Source organism: Ambystoma mexicanum, chromosome 5q, assembly GCF_040938575.1.
Source record: "Ambystoma mexicanum isolate Mex_15411 chromosome 5q, UKY_AmexF1_1, whole genome shotgun sequence".
NCBI lineage: Eukaryota > Metazoa > Chordata > Amphibia > Caudata > Ambystomatidae > Ambystoma > Ambystoma mexicanum.
Window position 1 is genome coordinate 361,739,275 of NC_090933.1, and position 17,787 is coordinate 361,757,061.

General features: G+C 46.9%; 1 protein-coding gene across 1 annotated transcript in view; it reads right to left on the reverse strand.

Moving 5' to 3' along the window:
* Window positions 1-17,787, reverse strand: part of EMILIN2 (elastin microfibril interfacer 2) — a 272,868-nt gene that overhangs the window by 37,729 nt on the left and 217,352 nt on the right. Inside the window, exons 5-6 of the mRNA XM_069620858.1 lie at window positions 11,178-11,537; window positions 1,157-1,192 (exon numbers count right to left, since the gene is read on the reverse strand). Of these exons, the coding sequence (XP_069476959.1) occupies window positions 1,157-1,192; window positions 11,178-11,537 (396 nt within the window). The remainder of the gene's footprint in view (window positions 1-1,156; window positions 1,193-11,177; window positions 11,538-17,787) is intronic.

A 17,787-nucleotide genomic window follows, 5' to 3' on the forward strand; every position in this document is an offset into this window, starting at 1 on the left:
TCTGTCACAAAAAAGTAACAAAATGCCATCTGTGAACGCGAGCCACATTTTTATTGGTGTCGAGGCTGATTTTAAGTCCCGGTCCAACCCTGCTGGCGCATCCCCGTCAGAACGGTTTCTGAGGCTGCACCGGAAATCACAAATGAGCTTCCTTGAAAGGGCAGGTGTGTGGGTGTGTAGGGCCATGCTTTGAGGATGGTGGGCGGTCCAATTAAAGCTATTTACTCTCCACTATGCACAATGAGTGAATGGTGAAGAGAAAACACGCATTATCCGCAGGCATGCCAAGATCCAGATGCATTCTGGGAATTCCAGATGCACACCCATAGCATGCAGTGCAGAAAAGCCCTCCCGCCATATGCTGAAAGAGGGGCACAGCTGAATCATCCAGCATACCCTGGGGATTTATGCTCCTGGACCAGAATGAGGCTGTGTGCGCATATCTGCCTACATTTGCTAAAGAAAAACCTGGAGGATAGCGTCATCAGGCACCCCGCCACTTTTCCCGCCAAGACTCTGCCCAGCTGCGCCATCCACATTTAAAAAAAGAAAAAGAATCAATGTCAAATGAGTGAGATATACGCTCATCTGCCCATACCTTAAATGTCTGTCTGTAGCCAATCACATCGAGGTGTGGGCAGAGGTACTGGAAGGGCAGTCAATCCCAGAGACTCCACGCCATTCCCCGGAGACCCAGAGAAGAGCGTAAAAACCCAGAGTCTCTGGGATAAACCCGGAGACTAGGCAGGTATGACTGTGAGATGAAAATCAGGCCTCAAGTTTTCCCATTCCATGGGGGTGGGGGCTCTCCAGGCCTGTTCTGTCTTTGCATTCTGGGAGTGAATTTAAAACGAGAACAGCACAACCACAAATTCCAGAAGGTAAAGACTGAAACCCAGGACTGGATGACAGATTCACACATGGAATGGGGACACTGACTGTATAGCTTGGCTGCTGCACTGGGTTTGTGCTGGGGGAATCTGGGTCGCTTTTCCATGGTGCTTGGGAGAATGTGCTGCAGTATTTGGTCCTGAAGGCAGATGCTATGGCTTGGGCTTTTGGACACTAGCACTGGGTTTACAGCTCAAGCAAGAGTTAAACGAGGAAAAGGGCGCAACATAAAAGCTTCAGAAGGGTTGAATGATGGATTTTTTACCTTGAGGTTCCTCAGATGGCGACGATTTAGGATATCCTGCAAAAAAAGAGAAAAGATAGATTACTATATGAATATGTACTAAAAAAAATAATACTATGGGCCGCATCGCAAGTTTGGCGGTATGTTCAAATACTGTTGCCGTCAAACTGGTATTTACGGTAAATCCACCACAATATGCATGGTGAACTGGCTGTGTTAATCCACATTCCTGGAGTTCACAGGGATACGCTGGGGATTTGGAGCATTTTGTCCTGGGATGATAGCTCAGCAGCAACGTGCTCGCCTTGGAAGTAAGACGACACGAAACAACACAGGTTCGATCCACCAGTCTGCGCTTAGAAACCTCTGGGTATTAAGCGCATTATAAATAACCTATCATATCATATCATTTACCGCGGGTGGTAATTCTGCTTGAGGTAAATCAAGTCGGAATTCGTTTGTGCTGTAAAAGTGAGATAATTCCCTTACTACTTTTTTAAAACACTCTACCAAACTCGCAATAAGGCACTATGTACATAATTCAATAATCAGTTTTCTATGCTATTTAAATATTTGGTTGGGGATTTCAATACTCACATAGAATGGAAGAGGGCTAATTATGTTCAGCATTGGGAAGTGGCTGCCAGGTGGGTTAAAGCATTAGGACCAGGCCCATCTGCATTACATGCACAGCTGTTCTGTGAAGAGCCATGTCTCTTGTGTTATAGGACGGAGATGGGGGAAGCGCCCAGACATCCGGAATGTTAGGTTGTCATGGTGAGAAAATACATAGAAAAGTGCCCAAGGTGCTTGGCTGTGTGAAAGGGATGAGTCCATTGAGCAGGGTGGCCACACATTTGAGATCTTACCCTCCTTGTCTCTGTACCGGCCGCACTGTCCAAGACGCTGCCTGGTCTTCCTCAGTCTGCCTGGGCCTTTCTAGGGCCGATTTGGCAAGCTGGTTCACTAGGCTCTGATCTTCCTCACATAGTTTCTGGCTGCAAATCTTCTTTGTTGCCTCCTCACCACATCTGTAGCACTCTCCCCAAATGTTATTATTGGTTCTGTCTCACCGGCAGACTCTCCTGTGATATCTCCTCTTTTTTGGCCAGAAACTCTGTCATCTCCACTTGATCTTCTCCTTTCCAAGCTTTAGCCTCTCATCTTAATTAATTAATTAATCTTTTATAATGCGCTTAATACCGGAGACTAGTCTCCAAGCGTGGGACCAGGATTCAAGCCTGTGTTGCTCTGCATTGTCTTGCTTCGAAGACAAACGCATTGCCCCTGAGCTATCCTCCCGACCGATCTTACTCCTTCTTGTGCTGCTCACTCTCCTCAGATAGTAATACCATCTTCCTTTTTACTTCTGCTAGAACTGCATCGTTATCACCACCTCCTTCCCTTGTGCTTCTCTTTGTACAACCTCATCTCCCAAAACACCTGATATTTCCTTCTCCTTCCTTGTTATCAGCTTTTTACAACCCACTCCTGATGTTAGATCCTCTATCTTTTCGTCCTCTGTTGTTATCAACTTTTTCCACTCCTGTTCAGATACTTCTTTCTACTTCCGTTCCTCTTCCAACTCCTTCCAATTCACTACTGACTCCCTGATTACAAGTTTGGTGGTATCTGAGCAGTCAATCGGCTGAGATACCACCAAACGGATTTACCATTACCACCATTTGGTCTGGTGGAATTACTGCCAGATTACACGCGGTGGTGTTAGTCCCCATTTATCGGAGTCCTTAAGACTCCACAGGGATTTTGGCAGAGGTAATTCTGCTGATTTGGCCATTTCTGAGCTGTAAAGTGGAGGAATTACCTTCAGTAGTTACCTCCAAAACCATAGTTATTGGTGTGGTAGTATGGAAGTAATGAACTATGGTAACTATGACGTGGTAAATATGTTACCGCTGCATTACCATTGTTTTTGGCCACCCCGCTGAACTCATAATGATTCCCAAATCTCCTCCCTTGATAACTTCTGTTATCACTAGTTCCTTCCACTCTACTCCAGTTGTTAACTTCTCGTGCTCCTGCTCTCCTCTGCCCCCCCTCCCCAGTCTCCTTTACTCTTGCAGCCTCCTGGCTTTCCTCTTCCTCCCAAATTCCACCCTTCACCAAATAGGAGCCTCCTGCTCCTGCAGAACACACTACTGGGCTGGATTAGGAGGGTTAAATTGGTGGATCCCCCTTGGAGGGGTTGGATGCTAGTCAGGGGTCTAACGCTGTGATATGCAGGAATTGAAGGGCTGGCAGTGGCTGTGGGTCCCAGCTTTATGTCAGTCAGACTGAAGCCAGGGGGGTGGCCTAGCTCTGTATTAGCTCTGTAGCAATTCAGATGTCTGTCTGTTGAACCCAGGAATGCTGTCTGTGTCTAGGACATGCCTGTTGTTGGGTTGGTACGGGGGTGGGGGGGATAAGGAGGTGTATTATTATCATGCTCAGTGTAGTGTTTAAAGTGTTCACAGTGTTGATGTGTATTCTCAGACTAGTGGGTCCTCATTACGACCATGGAGGTAGCCTTGCCGCTATTTGCGGCATTGGCTACCCCATACCGGGTACCGGGTCCGAGTTCCCTGAATGGGGAAATACCAAGCTATTCCGACCTTGGAGGGCCCAGTATTTCCCCATTCAGGGAACCCGGACCCGGTACATCCCCATTCCCATTGAGCCCCTAGAGGGCTCAACGGGAATGGGGAGCATGCTAACAACGGGCCGTTGTTTGCATCCTGGTCTGCTCACGGGACCTGCTAAGGACACCTCGTAATGAGGCAGTAGGGAGTTAACGGGGCCGGAAGCTCTACCGGCCCCGTTAACCCCCTACTGCCAGGGTCATAATGAGGCCCATGGACTTTAAACGCAGTTTCCGGATATTACCCAAAATGACCTTTTCAAATTTACCTTTTGTCCTAATTGACCTAATAATCTTGGTCCTAATTTACCTTCTGCACAATTGACCTTTACCTGTATCTTGGTTCTTTTATATATATGTGGGGTGGGTTTGGGGTAATAAATATTATAAGGGGATTGGGTGGTGGGTTGAAGGGGGTTTCTGGATTGGGTGGGGGATTCCCCCGCATTTATGTCCTAATTGACCTAATAAACTCGATCAGGTTTCCCGCAAGCTGTTCACCCACGATCCATTGTGATTCGAGCAATTCGTATACATCCAGTTTCCGGGATCACTGGATGGGAAACCTTGCAGTACCCTCTAAAGGTGGGATCAAAGCCTCCTATGTTTAGGGATATTGCCCAGCAGCTCCTGTGTACCAGGACAGGGGTTTTCAGGGGGTCTATGTTTGGCAAGGGGCCTGTTATGGGATAGCCTATGTTGGGGACAGGTTATGGTATTGCTAGTGTGACTGATTTTTTCAGAGGTTCTGTTTTGGGAGAGAGGCCTCTTGTGTGTTGGGAAGAGATTGGGTTCTGCTATCTCTTCTGTGACTGAACTTTTCAGGGGTTCTGTTTTGTGTGAGGGTTCCTGGTATTAGTTGCCTTATGTTGTAGAGGGGTTACAGTATCGCTACTGTGACTGACCTTTTCTGGGGTTCTTTTTTGGGGGAGGGGCCTGGCATTGGTTGGTCTATTTTCGGGAGGGATTATGGTACTGCCACTGTGACTGATCCTCACAGGGATAAGGTATCACTGCTGTGACTGACTCCTTCCAGGTGACCCAGACAGATGGCTGCTGCCCCGGGGATCCACCCCATTCTGATCCTCAGCCCATCGTCCACTAGCTCGGTGGAGGCTCCTGGTCCCCAAAGCCACTTTCCCATCTGTCTGCAGAACCGGTCACGGGGCTTTGTTATCCTGTACTACAGGGAAACCCAGTGGTATGTGAGATTGCTGTTTCATGTTAAGGCATCATGTGCTTGCGTAGCTCTGTAGTCTTTGAACCGGAAGAATTGGCACCTCACTCTCTCACAGAACACAGAATATTTCAAACTCTACATCTGCTTATCAAGTTGCTTTTTTCCTTTTTGTACCCAAGTGCAAATGAATACAAGTCAACACATGTTTTGCTCTTGCTGTGCTTCTTCAGGTCATACCTATTGAATCACATAAGTGCTGATGGTTCCAAGCCCACTTCATATCACCCATCAAGAATTGGAAGCAAATAAAATGACATATGAACTTTTTTCACCTAAACTTCTGTAAAAGCAGGCAATTTTGGCACATCATTTATTTTCAAGAACATCATTAAATGTGCTCTGTCCAAGAGTTGAGTCAAACTCCATTTTCTTGTTCACCAAATCCACAAAACGTCTAGCACCCTTGCTCGCCAGAGCACCAATGCCTGTTTACAACCTTGTTTTAATGTTTCTGTACTATTTGCCTTAATGAGGAATCTTGTTATCTCCATCAGGAAGTTGGTGAGTAGAAAGGCAAGGATATTTTGGAGCATGTGCAGGTGGAAATTGGTTTCCTTGATTAGTGTGCTTACTTGGGAGGATAGGTCTAGACAGAGACCTATCGAAAGCTGTGTTAATGAATGAGAGAACTTAGTGCAGCTCTGCAAACTAAATCATCTCAAAGTTCTTCTCGGTCCTTAGGGATAAACGCACAAAGCATTCAGAATCAATTGGTTTTAAGCTTTGTCCCCTAGCTCGCGTGAATTGTCTTCATACACGTGTCCATAGGGAATGCATCCTATGGTGAAATGTTTCGGTCTATGTGGCATCCACCAGCTGCAGCGCATTCAGGGGACATGGAGCAGGGTAACGTTAGATCATTTGAGGGACTGTCGAGGCGCATTGAATTGTATTTAATGCATAGGTACTTTTGGGCCTTTTCCATGAAAAAGTGACCTTTCAGTATACAAAGGAAATATTGTAACTGTTTTTTTTAAAAGTACAACTTTATCAGACCTGAGCATGTATGCTAAGTTTCTGCCTCCTCGTCGCTCAGCGTCGCAGTGCGCTCCGAAGGCTAATCCCTTCCTGTGGGCATTCCACGCACCCTGGTGACTCTGGGCTTCAGCTCGCCATCACGGCAATGCCCGAAGCCGATGATGCCCTTGTCATCGCTCTTAACATGGCTGTGCACGGAGCATAACCATGCGATTGAAGTGCTTTTCTCTAATTCGCGTGATCTCGCTCTGGCGTTCGTCACTGATGAAGAAGGCACACCGGACAGAGAACTAGCGTTTTTGCAACAGTCAAACTTCAGGATTCTGGCGGCAGGTGGTTTTAGGGAACTAGGTATTTAGGCACATTTGGATTACTTTTGACTGCCTTGTTTGGATTAGGTTTACTGTGGACAGTAGCGGTCTTCCAGGTAATTGATATTGGGGCATCTCTTGTCAAATCAACCAATGAGGTTTAGGTGGTTGCATGTATTTATTGTTTTGTGCTTGTACCCCTTACTGCAGCTCCTGTCCAGATCTCTGAGAACAGGATGTGTGTCACGTAATCCTCCCACCTGGGTGGACCTCCTTCCAAGTGTAGTCCTTAATAATTATTTAGGGGAAGGCTTCTTCTGGGTGGGTGGTGTATTGCCTCTTGGACTCCCGAGGACTCTACAGAAGGAACACTCTGGACCCTGTCAAGCCTGACAGGCTCCGAATTGCATTGTATGATATCTAGATTGCATTGATAGGACTCTCTCCCACTTTACAGGTCTCAAGTTTAGTAGGGGTGCTGTCCCCAAATGGCATTCTATGATATCTAGATTACATTGATAGGCCTCTTTCCCACTATACAGGTCTCTCAAATTTAGCAAGGGTTCTGTCTCCAAATTGCATTGTATGACATCTAGATTGCATTGATAGGCCTCTCTCCCACTATACAGGTCTCTCAAATTTAGCAGGGGCTCTCTTTCCAAATTGCATCAAATGATATCTAGATTGCATTGATAGGCCTCTCTCCCACTATAGCAGGGGGTCTTTTCTCCAAATTGCATTGTATGATATCTAGATTGCATTGATAGGCCTCTCTCCCACTATACAGGTCTCTCAAATTTAGCAGGGGCTCTCTTTCCAAATTGCATCACATGATATCTAGATTGCATTGATAGGCCTCTCTCCCACTATATCAGGGCGTATGTCTCCAAATTGCATTGTATGATATCTATATTGCATTGCTAGGCCTCTCTCCCACTATACAGGTCTCTCAAATCTAGTAGGGCTTCCCCTCTAAACCACCCTTCGACTGGTAGATACCCTCCTTAAGCCCACACTGCTCGCTCACTGCAGTGAGCCATGGATTGGGAGACGGACCCAAAAAAGAGCCACCGAGCACACCTGACAAAACACCCCTAACTACCTCCCCTACCCCTCAAGACAGCAACCGAACGAGTCGGAAACACCATCCGGAAATACCACCCACAGACAGAGCCCTAACTGTTAGCGGACATCCCTCTACACCCATTACTATACCAGAATCAGCAACATCAAACTACCCAACACAAACACGCAGAAGAAGGATAAACAACACAAGAAACAACAAACACACAACCAATGCGATAACACCTTACATCACCAAAGCAAGAAGAACTTCCAATCAACACCCCCAACCCAGGGAAGATGAACCCGATGAAAATAAAAACCCAAGGCAGAACCTAGAAGAACTCTTCAAAGAGGATGACACCCCAAAACCTACACCTCAGCAAGAAATCGACCAGGAAGAAAACCAAAACACCGATCAGAAGACGACCTCTACAAGAAAGTCCAAGCCAAACAGCACCTCCAAACTCCACTGCAATCTTATAAACACAAGATCCATGTCAAAACATTCAACAGAGATCTTCGACCTACTCGATGACAACAGCATTGATATCCTGTTCATCACAGAAACATGGCTGGACGAAAACTACAAAATCACACTGTAAAGCTGCCTTCCAACCGACTTGAAATGCCTTCAAATAAACAGGAAAAACAAAAAAGGAGGTGGCATCGCAATAGCATTCAAACGACACCTGAAAATAAAAACAGATGAACCGCTTAACATCCACAACTACGAAACCATGGTAATACACCGAACAGCAAGCCCAAAAACCAACGTCACATTTATACTGGTATACAGACCACCGATATATGATGCAACCTTCGTCGATAACTTCATGGAAGCCATCACCAACATAGCCATCAACCACGAACACCTAATCATCCTGGGGGACTTCAACATCTGGTTTGAAGACAGTCTCGCCAACTCCCAAAACTCACTGATTGAACAACTCACCACCATGAAACTACGACAACTAGTCAAAGGGGCAACACACTCGGCAGGACCCACCCTCGACGCAATTTTCATCAAGGCAAAACTCATCACCCCGGCACCGCCGATACAAATACTGTGGAGCGACCATCTCATCATCCCATTCGTGATCACTCTATCTGCTCAAATTTGCATCCAACCTCCTAAACTCACAACCACCACAAAAAGAAACTGGAAACACGTCAAAGAAAGCAACCTATTCCAACAAGTCGAGTTAGCCAAACCCTCAACTACAGAACTAGAGCTAGCTGACCTAGACGGGAAAGCGAAGCTACTACACAAATGGATTGCAGACACAATTGACAAGATCGCCCCAGAAAAACCATTCACCCCATCAAAAAAAAGAGCAATGGCAAAATGGTTCACCCCACTATTAAACACCATGAAAAAGGAAAACAAAAAGATGGAACTGGAATGGAGGAAAAGAATAAAACCCAGACAAAAAAACACTATTCCAGAGACAAATCCGCGCATACAAGAAGGAAATTCAAAAGGCGAAGAGAAGGCATTATGATGACAGAATCACCAATTCCACCAATACTCAATAAGAAATGTTTAACATAATTAAAGAGATGAGTAACCCACCGGGCTGTGACAACACCCCAACCCCCGCGGAGAAACTATGCAACGACCTGGCAGACCCCTTCAAGAAAAAAATCAATGACATCCGACAAACCATACAAAACATACAAAACATACCAACCGACCACAACATACTACCAAGCGAACCTATCACAGAACCTCAGCACAAACTCAAAAACTTTCCTGAACTGTCAGCAGAGGCATTCGCAATGCTGGTAAAACACAGCAAGAAAGCCGGATCACCCATGGATCCCTGTCCCCCGGACATCTAAAATCAATCCTCGCACAAGGAACACCAGCAGAATACTAAAGAAACCTTCTGAACCTATCACTAGCAACAGTAACTGTACCGAGGACCTTCAAATCAGCATATATCAAACCACTTCTGAAAAACACAAGTGGCGACGTAGAAGAAATACAGGCCGATTTCAAACATTCCCTACCCGGCAAAACTCCTGGAAACCTATGTATATAAACTAACCCAAGAACACGTAGAAAAACACCACCTGCTAGACCAAGCTCAAGTCGGTTTCAGACCAGCGAGAGGAACGGAAACAGCACTACTATCCATCTGGGACGACCTAAAATCTAACGCAGACTCAAACACAACCTCAACCCTTTTCCTACTCCACCTCCTTCGACACAGTTAGTCATGACAGCCTAACCAAAAGACTAGAGGACATAGGCATAACAGACAAAGCACCACTCTGGACTAAATCATTCCTAGCAGACAGAACAGAAACCATATGGATTAAACCCTTCAAATCCACTCTGAGAGCTAACGACTGTGGAGTGCCACAAGGATCCTCACCATCACCACTGTGCTTCAACATCTACAAGACTCTAGTTATCATAATCTTCAAAAAGTACAATATCACATGCTACAACTATGCAGATGATACTCAAATCATCTACAAAATCATAGACACCCAAGCCGATCATTCAACCCTAATCGAGTGTCTAAAAGAAGTCTTCAACTGGATGACTGCCAACTGGATCATATCCAAAGACCAAAAGAACGAAACCGCCATCCCGTGGCCAACGGAAATGGGAACCGCACCAGCACCATCTAAGGAAGTAAAAAATCTGGGAGTCCTGATGAACAACACCCTAACCTTAGAACCACAAATAAATGCAACAGTCAAGAAATGCTTTTTCCTCCTCCACACAGCAAGAAGAATCCTACCTTTCCTCTCCTTCAAGCACAAAACACTCACAGTTTACCACTTAGCTGCAAAAACCTGGAACAACATCCCAAAAGAAATAAGAAACACCAAAGATCACCTAAAATTTAGGAAGTTACTAAAAACCTGGCTCTTCAACACCAGCGACTCAAACTGAAAACCGAAACAGAAAGGAAATGGGTGACTAAACTAGAGTGGACACGGACAACTCCCAGAACCGCCTGGGAAGCTCCCACGGCATCCTGATGAGTGACGCCGAGTATAGAGTGGAACTCAGGCGACACCCATGGAGACGGAGTCAACAACCCCAACCTAACCCCACACAACACCCGCACTAGCCCCTTAGTTGCCACCAGGTACCACAGTGTTGTGGAATTGTCGGGATATTATCAAACACCACAGTAACTGAGCTGTGGAAATTGGCAGGTGCACTGGCCGTATGAGTTGGAAGGGAAGACAGGTAGGGCTGCGAGGAAGGCAGGGGATTCAGGGGGCCAGATGTAAAAGGGACATTAAAGGCCGGTCAGACCTAGATCAGGACAGAGTCACAGGGGTGCTCCCGAAACCCATCTGGGGAGATTACAGAAGCCGAAGCTCACCACCTCAAGTCAGGATAGAGATGCCAACTAACCAATTCGCACTAGCAATTTCCTCTGCATACATCTCTCAAACTAACCGCACAAACTTAGCTACATTACAATAACAAAACATAAACACACATAGACTCGCACAACAGTACACGACGACTACCAGCCGCAAGCACCCCAGGCCAGCCAATGGACCCACCGGGCTGAGGCCGCCAACAGCAAGCACATCACTGCTCTCTTGCACTTTTCCAGCTTCCTCCCACTAACGCCCCTCCCTTCCTCTTTCAGAGCCGCCAGAGCGCCAGGGAACCACTCCGGTGGTGATAGTGCGCGGTACAAATGTCCTTTAACATTAACATATCAAGGCCAGCAGAAGCTTTACATATATTTTGTAGCTGTAATTCAATCAAGTATACCCTGCCCACACATCTCCTTCATATTCAGACACAAATTGGATAGATTGGCTCACCTGGTGCGCCGGCAAACCCTTCATCGCTGGGCGCAGCATGCTGGCCGTCTACACCTCTGCCCCGTCCTGACCGTAGAACCTTCCCAGGTGGTCCGGCTTGACCAGTTTCCATAATAAGTCCATTTGTCCCGGGTAAGGCCGGCAGCACCGATCCTGGCAACAAGGGCATCAGCGGCATGTCGGGTCCTGATGGCTGCACTGCTGGTTTTGGTTGGGATGGCTGCAGCGGTACTTTTGGCTGAAGCGGTTGTTGAGGTACGATCGGCTGCTGCGGCAGCATGGGCTGCAATGGCTGCTGAGGTGTCCTCGGTGCTGGCTGCAACGTAATCCTTATTTCAGGTGTCTGCCCCGGCCTTGTTTCTGCAATATTTTTGGAGTGGGAAAAAAACAAAAGAAGTTCATGAGTTTTTTTTCAAAAGTAGCTTTCACACAAAGATTACACAATATGTTGATGCTTGTAAGAGATGTCCTGGAGTTTTGCCTTTCCACAGTTCGTGTCAGGTCCAAGGCTCTTGGATATGTCCACATTCATGGTTTTATGCTTTGTGATGGGTTAGCTTAAATGTGAGATGCATGCTGTTGGTCTCCTGCGGACAAATACCTGAACATATCCCTTAACCATCCCCAGATTGCCTGGAGCGCTGCCACGCGTGGATGAAATCCACCCATTGGGTCTCCATTAATCCCATTGAGTGTTTCTTTTTTTTTTTTTTTTGTATTTTCTTTTCTAGAACTTAACGTGCAAAAATTCAAAAAGGCAACCAGGGCTCATTTCAGGTTTGGCAGAATTAGCTCTGCTAATTCGCCTAAAGTCAAATGCCATCGCTGCCGGACTTTTAGGAGGTGAAACCGCTAGATTCCGTGTTATGCTATTCTCTAACGGGAACTAGCGGAATTAGCACTGGCGGTAATCACTCCATTCCTGGAGGAAACAACTAAGTGCTGGAGGTATTTCCTTCAAATTTCCTTCAAACACATTATTCGTCCGAGTGGTAAAAATGGTGCCAATTTCGCAAACCCTATGCTCGGAATGAGGAACAAAATCGTTGCCAAGGATCCAACAGTCTCTATGAATAGAATTATGTTTAAGGGCAATATTAACACCCCACAGAAAAGCATCTCCCAAAGTGGCATTTCATGTCGCCACGCGTTTACGCGTTTCATCACAGATGGCCTTTCCTCTGCCCGGGACCTCTCTTCCCCGTAGCTTCAACATTTGCTAAGTGGCCTGATTCAGGATTCACATGGTTAGAGCCACCTGCTTATGCTGTGGCAGTCCTCTGACTATTAATGCATTCTTCATCAGTGGTCGAAGTGGGCGGGAGCGGTCGGGAGTTTTAATTAAGTGTTACTGTTCCTATACTTTTATTTTAAAAAGAAAACGGTTTCGTTTTAAAATAAAAGTGTAGGAAGAAGTTGAAACTTGCACTTTCAGTGCAGTGCACAGGACGTTTCCTTAACGAGCAGGCACATGTGTTTGGGTTTTTTATTGTGCATGGGAGGGGGTGCAGCGATAGGGTCTGTGGGGAGCGGTGCAGGCCAGTAGGGAACATAGTTTCACTACTTCTTTGCGTACACTTCGACCTCTGTTCTTCATACTCTGCATTTTATAATCTGTGCACCTGTGCTTATGTCTAACGAAGCCCATTTGAGGCACTACAGTTCTTTATCAAACATCTCCAATGATTTGCTCCACTTCGGAGCCTAAACAGGGGCAATACCGAATTTCTGGTTGCCAACAGCTGAGCAAACCTTTGGGCTTCATGTGTCTGTACCAGCTCCCTCCCCACTCCTTCCAAAAACTCAGAAACTCAATTTATTTTTTATTTTTAGGTGTACAACACATCTACTGAAGGGGCCTTCTGCACACAGGGATGTCATTTCACCAAAATGCCAGGGGCAGCAGAAGTGACATCACACAACCTTCGACCTCTGATGACATCACAGGAAGTGATGTCATTTGTCCCCACCGCAAAGTGACATCACGGGAAGCAATGGAACACGACCTTTCACCCCTTGCCAAAATAGGAAGTGGCATCACATAGCATTGTTTCTAAGTACAATATGAAGGTCTCTATCTTCATTACAGTAACCACACTGGACCTCTACCTCATTCTTAATATCCAGAACATGTCCCCACCTTCACCTTTCCCAAGACCGCGGCATGAATAACGAAGCCAGGGTACCATGACCTTTTTCGTAATTTTGTACTCGTTTAAAAGGCAGTCGTAATAGTAACTGACGATGAAAGAACATAGAACCGCCATAACAGCCTCCACCTAGACCTCCCCCACTGCCCCTTCTAATCTTTTGGGAAAGGTGGTCAATTTCACTGCCATCCCCCTGTTCAACCATTCCAGAGGTGTGCGCATTCTTCCACAATTTCACTGGTTGCATTGAAAATGCCTGGCCACCAACAGTGGCCTTTTTAAATGTGGGTCTTTCTAGGTTAAACAGACCACAGAGCATAGTGTTTGATGTGGAGTATGACGACACAGTTGATCCCTCACAAAGAGGAGCCCATTGTGTATACGTGGTCTTGTGAACCCTACATAAGATCTTGTACACTATTTGCGTCGAGACTGGAAGCCAAGGCAGCGACCCTATGTTAGGGGGATCATGGTCATATCCCTCGGGTCACAGCAGAAAACATGGTGCCGAATTGTTTGGAGTCTTTGGGCCTCATTACGACCCTGGCGTTGGACCATGGTACTATTAGCACCATGGTCCATGCCGGATTCCGCCATGGTGGATGGCGGAATTACCGCCCCATTACAAGGTTGGCAGGGCGGTAAATCCCCATTCACCATGGCCCCTTCCCCATTCCCATTTTTGGCCCATAGGGCACAATGGGAATGGGGAAGGCGCTAATTACGGCACCGTAAATTACTGTGCTGTAATTAGCACCAAGGTCACTTAGCGGGTTGGACTTTAACGCCTGGAAAAAGTAGGCGTTAAAGTGTGAATCGGGCGTTAAGGGTTTAAGGGCGCCGCAGCCTTTTAAGGCGCCGTTAACCCCTTAACGCCAGGGTTGTAATGAGGAGTTCCAAGTAGAGAGCGTTGCAATGATCTATGCATGAAGATATACCATTCTTGACTATTGTAACGCGATCTGGAAACATAAAGAAATGCCAACATGTGGATTCAATGTAGCAGACAATGATGGGGTGGGTAGAAGGAATTCATTGAATAGAAGAAACATGCTAGCCCGTGAAAAAATAATTTCGGAGGCACAAAGGGGGGCAACGATGGATTAAAAATAAGTCATCAAAGGAGATGACTTTCACAACATTCTTGGTTGCCACACGCCCTCCATACATTTCACATGTAGGCAGTCGGCCATCGCTTAGGGGCGCGTTGGTATGTTGTTTTGAGAGCTCCATACATTGTTCCGTTCAATGGTGAGCAGGAAAATGAACCATGTGATGTGGCAAATCGACCAGTAAAGGGTGGTAGGAACAATAGCGCTGTATAACAAAGTTGACAGTCTGACGTGTCAGCGACAAACAGTCATACGTCGCAGACAGGTAGGCCACAGGGTGATAAGGGTATCTTAGTGATCTTTAATTGTTCCTATTTCAGAACCAGATTTTATTTAAAAAGACAATACAGAGAACCACACTATTAGTATGGGTGAAATCAACGGTGAGACAAAGTAATGAAAAACAGTTTTTGTCTGTTATTCTAGGGCTAGCTACGGGAGTGAAGGCATTATGTGCACGAAGTGTTGTCAAATGGAGGAATTGCGATATTTGTTAGGAAATATAAAAGAAGGCACCATGTATTACTTAAGCATTGTTACCTACGAGGGATGGTGGCAATACCAGCCATTAGGTGCCTGAAACCCCGGAAACCCTGACTTAATGGCCTGAGGGAGGCGAGGGCCAATATGGAGGCGTACGGACACCTAATGGCCAGCATTGCCTTGCCCCTCTGAATATTCGAGTGCTTCTAGCAACAGTGTGATTTCCAAGGGTGCCGGGAGCCATGAAACTTCGTAAATGGTTTAAGATGGTGCCATGGCCTGAAGCAGAAAATGGCACTGTGTGCTGTTGCAGTGTATAGCAAAGGGTGGCGTGAACGATGTGGCACATGCAGATACTGGCTGTTACCCCTTCGTCCAGCTTCTTAGTCACAGTCCTTACTTAACTGAGGCAGAGACTCCCACAACAGACTCCCCAAACTATCCTTTTCCCAGGTGAATATGGAGGCCTTGTAAACCAAAGAGTCCTTCCTCTCTTTTAGCTTTGTTTGGGTTCTTTCTTTTAACCCCCTTACAAAGAACCCACCTACGTTCCATTCGGCCTGTTTTTTTGACTGCCTACCAGAAGGACTGGCTTTTCCAATGTGTAGGTAAGTATTATTCTTGAAGTGATTGTCATAATATGTGTTTTATGTTTGTTTTCCCCTGCAGGTATTGCTAGGCTCCCCCCATTACAGTTGGTGCATATGTGACTGCAGAGCAGCTCAAGGGGTGCTGAGAGTGCAACTAACTCTCTCTGCTGGCAATAAAGGTTACTGCTGGGAAAACCGATTGATAAATATAATTATAATTATAATAGATTTTTCATAACTCGCTTAATACGAGCAAGTGGTATCTAAGAGCGGAATCAGGATTCTAACCTGTGTTGCGCTGCGTTGGCTTGCTTCCAAGACAAATGCGTTGCCCCTAAGCTAGTATGTGCTGAGACACGGCAGGGCAGGTCTTGCGTGAGGGATACATCTTTAGCCAGGGCCAAGCCCTGACCGTCCCTAAGATGCGCTCCCGAGCTGTGGCCCTGCTGGGGCTCACCCCTAGCCCCAGCCACACTGACTTCTCAGGCAGCTGTTTAGCCGAGGGCTGCACGGTTACAGGTGTCAGCATTTCTGATTAGGAAAAAAAAGGCATTGAAGTCAGTCGTGTAACTGAACAGCGGTACGTCTAAACATGCTGCGTGATGTCTCTTTATTCAGAAACAGGAGAAGGGCTGGGTTGGCCAGCCTCTCCTTTTGTTTCTGAGTGAAGAGCTAACATGCAGCAGGAAGCCCATTAACCGTGCTTGGTTAAAGAGCTTCCACTGCATGTTAGCACTTTACTCTGAAACAAAAGCAGAGGCTGACCAACCCAGCCCCCCACCTGTTTTGGAATAAGGAGCCATCACGCAGCAGGCAGCCCATTGCATTCAAGGAGCTGTGTGGTTAATGGGTTGCCTGGGAGGGTCAGCGACCCCCGCAGGTATTTCTTTAACCATGGCTCCCCAAATGCAGGTGGTGGCAGGGGGGTCTTTTTGGGGTAATGGCCTAAGCTCTCATATGTAGGCCACGCCACCTAACAAGAGCACCCCCTCTCAATTTAACACCCCACTGAAAGCACAGGCTGTGGTGGACACAGGGTCATTGCAGCGCCGGTGTAATTAGGAGCACTTAGAAGCACGGCGCTCAGAGCAGTCTGCTGCCTTACAACCTTGGACGCTGAGCGCTAAAAGAGTGTTCTGTTAGTTTTCCTTGTGCTGTTCTCCAGTGCGATGGTCGGTGGGGAACAATGGAGCCAAGGAAATGCATAGAGAAAAGGAAGCAGCTGGAGGCTGCAGCCTTCACTCAGCAGCCTCTCTCTGTGCTTGCATCCCGTACACCTCTACTGCCTTCTGCTCCACCGCTGGTCATTTCCATGGAGGAGCAGAGGTTACACAAGCATATAACTCATAACTCGGCAGCCTCTCTCTGTGCCTGCATCCCCTAGACCTCGGCTACCTTTTGCTCCACCGCTGGTCATTTCCATGGAGCAGCAGAGGTTACACACGCATATAACTCATAACTCGGCAGCCTCTCTCTGTGCTTGCATCCCCTAGACCTCGGCTACCTTCTGCTCCACCGCTGGTCATTTCCATGGAGGAGAAGAGGTTACACAAGCATATAACTCATAACTCAGCAGCCTCTCTCTGTGCCTGCATCCCCTAGACCTCGGCTACCTTTTGCTCCACTGCTGGTCATTTCCATGGAGGAGCAGAGGTTACACACGCATATAACTCATAACTCAGCAGCCTCTCCCTGTGCCTGCATCCCCTAGACCTCGGCTACCTTCTGCTCCACCGCTGGTCATTTCCATGGAGAACAGAGGTTACACAAGCATATAACTCATAATTCAACAGCCTCCCTCTGTGCTTGCATCCCCTAGACCTCGGCTACCTTCTGCTCCACCGCTGGTCATTTCCATGGAAGAGCAGAGGTTACACAAGCATATAACTCATAACTCAGGAGCCTCTCTCTGTGCTTGCATCCCCTAGACCTCGGCTACCTTCTGCTCCACCGCTGGTCATTTCCATGGAGGAGCAGAGGTTACACAAGCATATAACTCATAACTCAGCAGCCTCTCTCTGTGCTTGCATCCCCTAGACCTCGGCTACCTTCTGCTCCACCGCTGGTCATTTCCATGGAGAGCAGAGGTTACACAAGCATATAACTCATAACTCAGCAGCCTCTCTCTGTGCTTGCATCCCCTAGACCTCGGCTACCTTCTGCTCCACCGCTGGTCATTTCCATGGAGGAGCAGAGGTTACACAAGCATATAACTCATAACTCAGCAGCCTCTCTCTGTGCCTGCATCCCCTAGACCTCGGCTACCTTTTGCTCC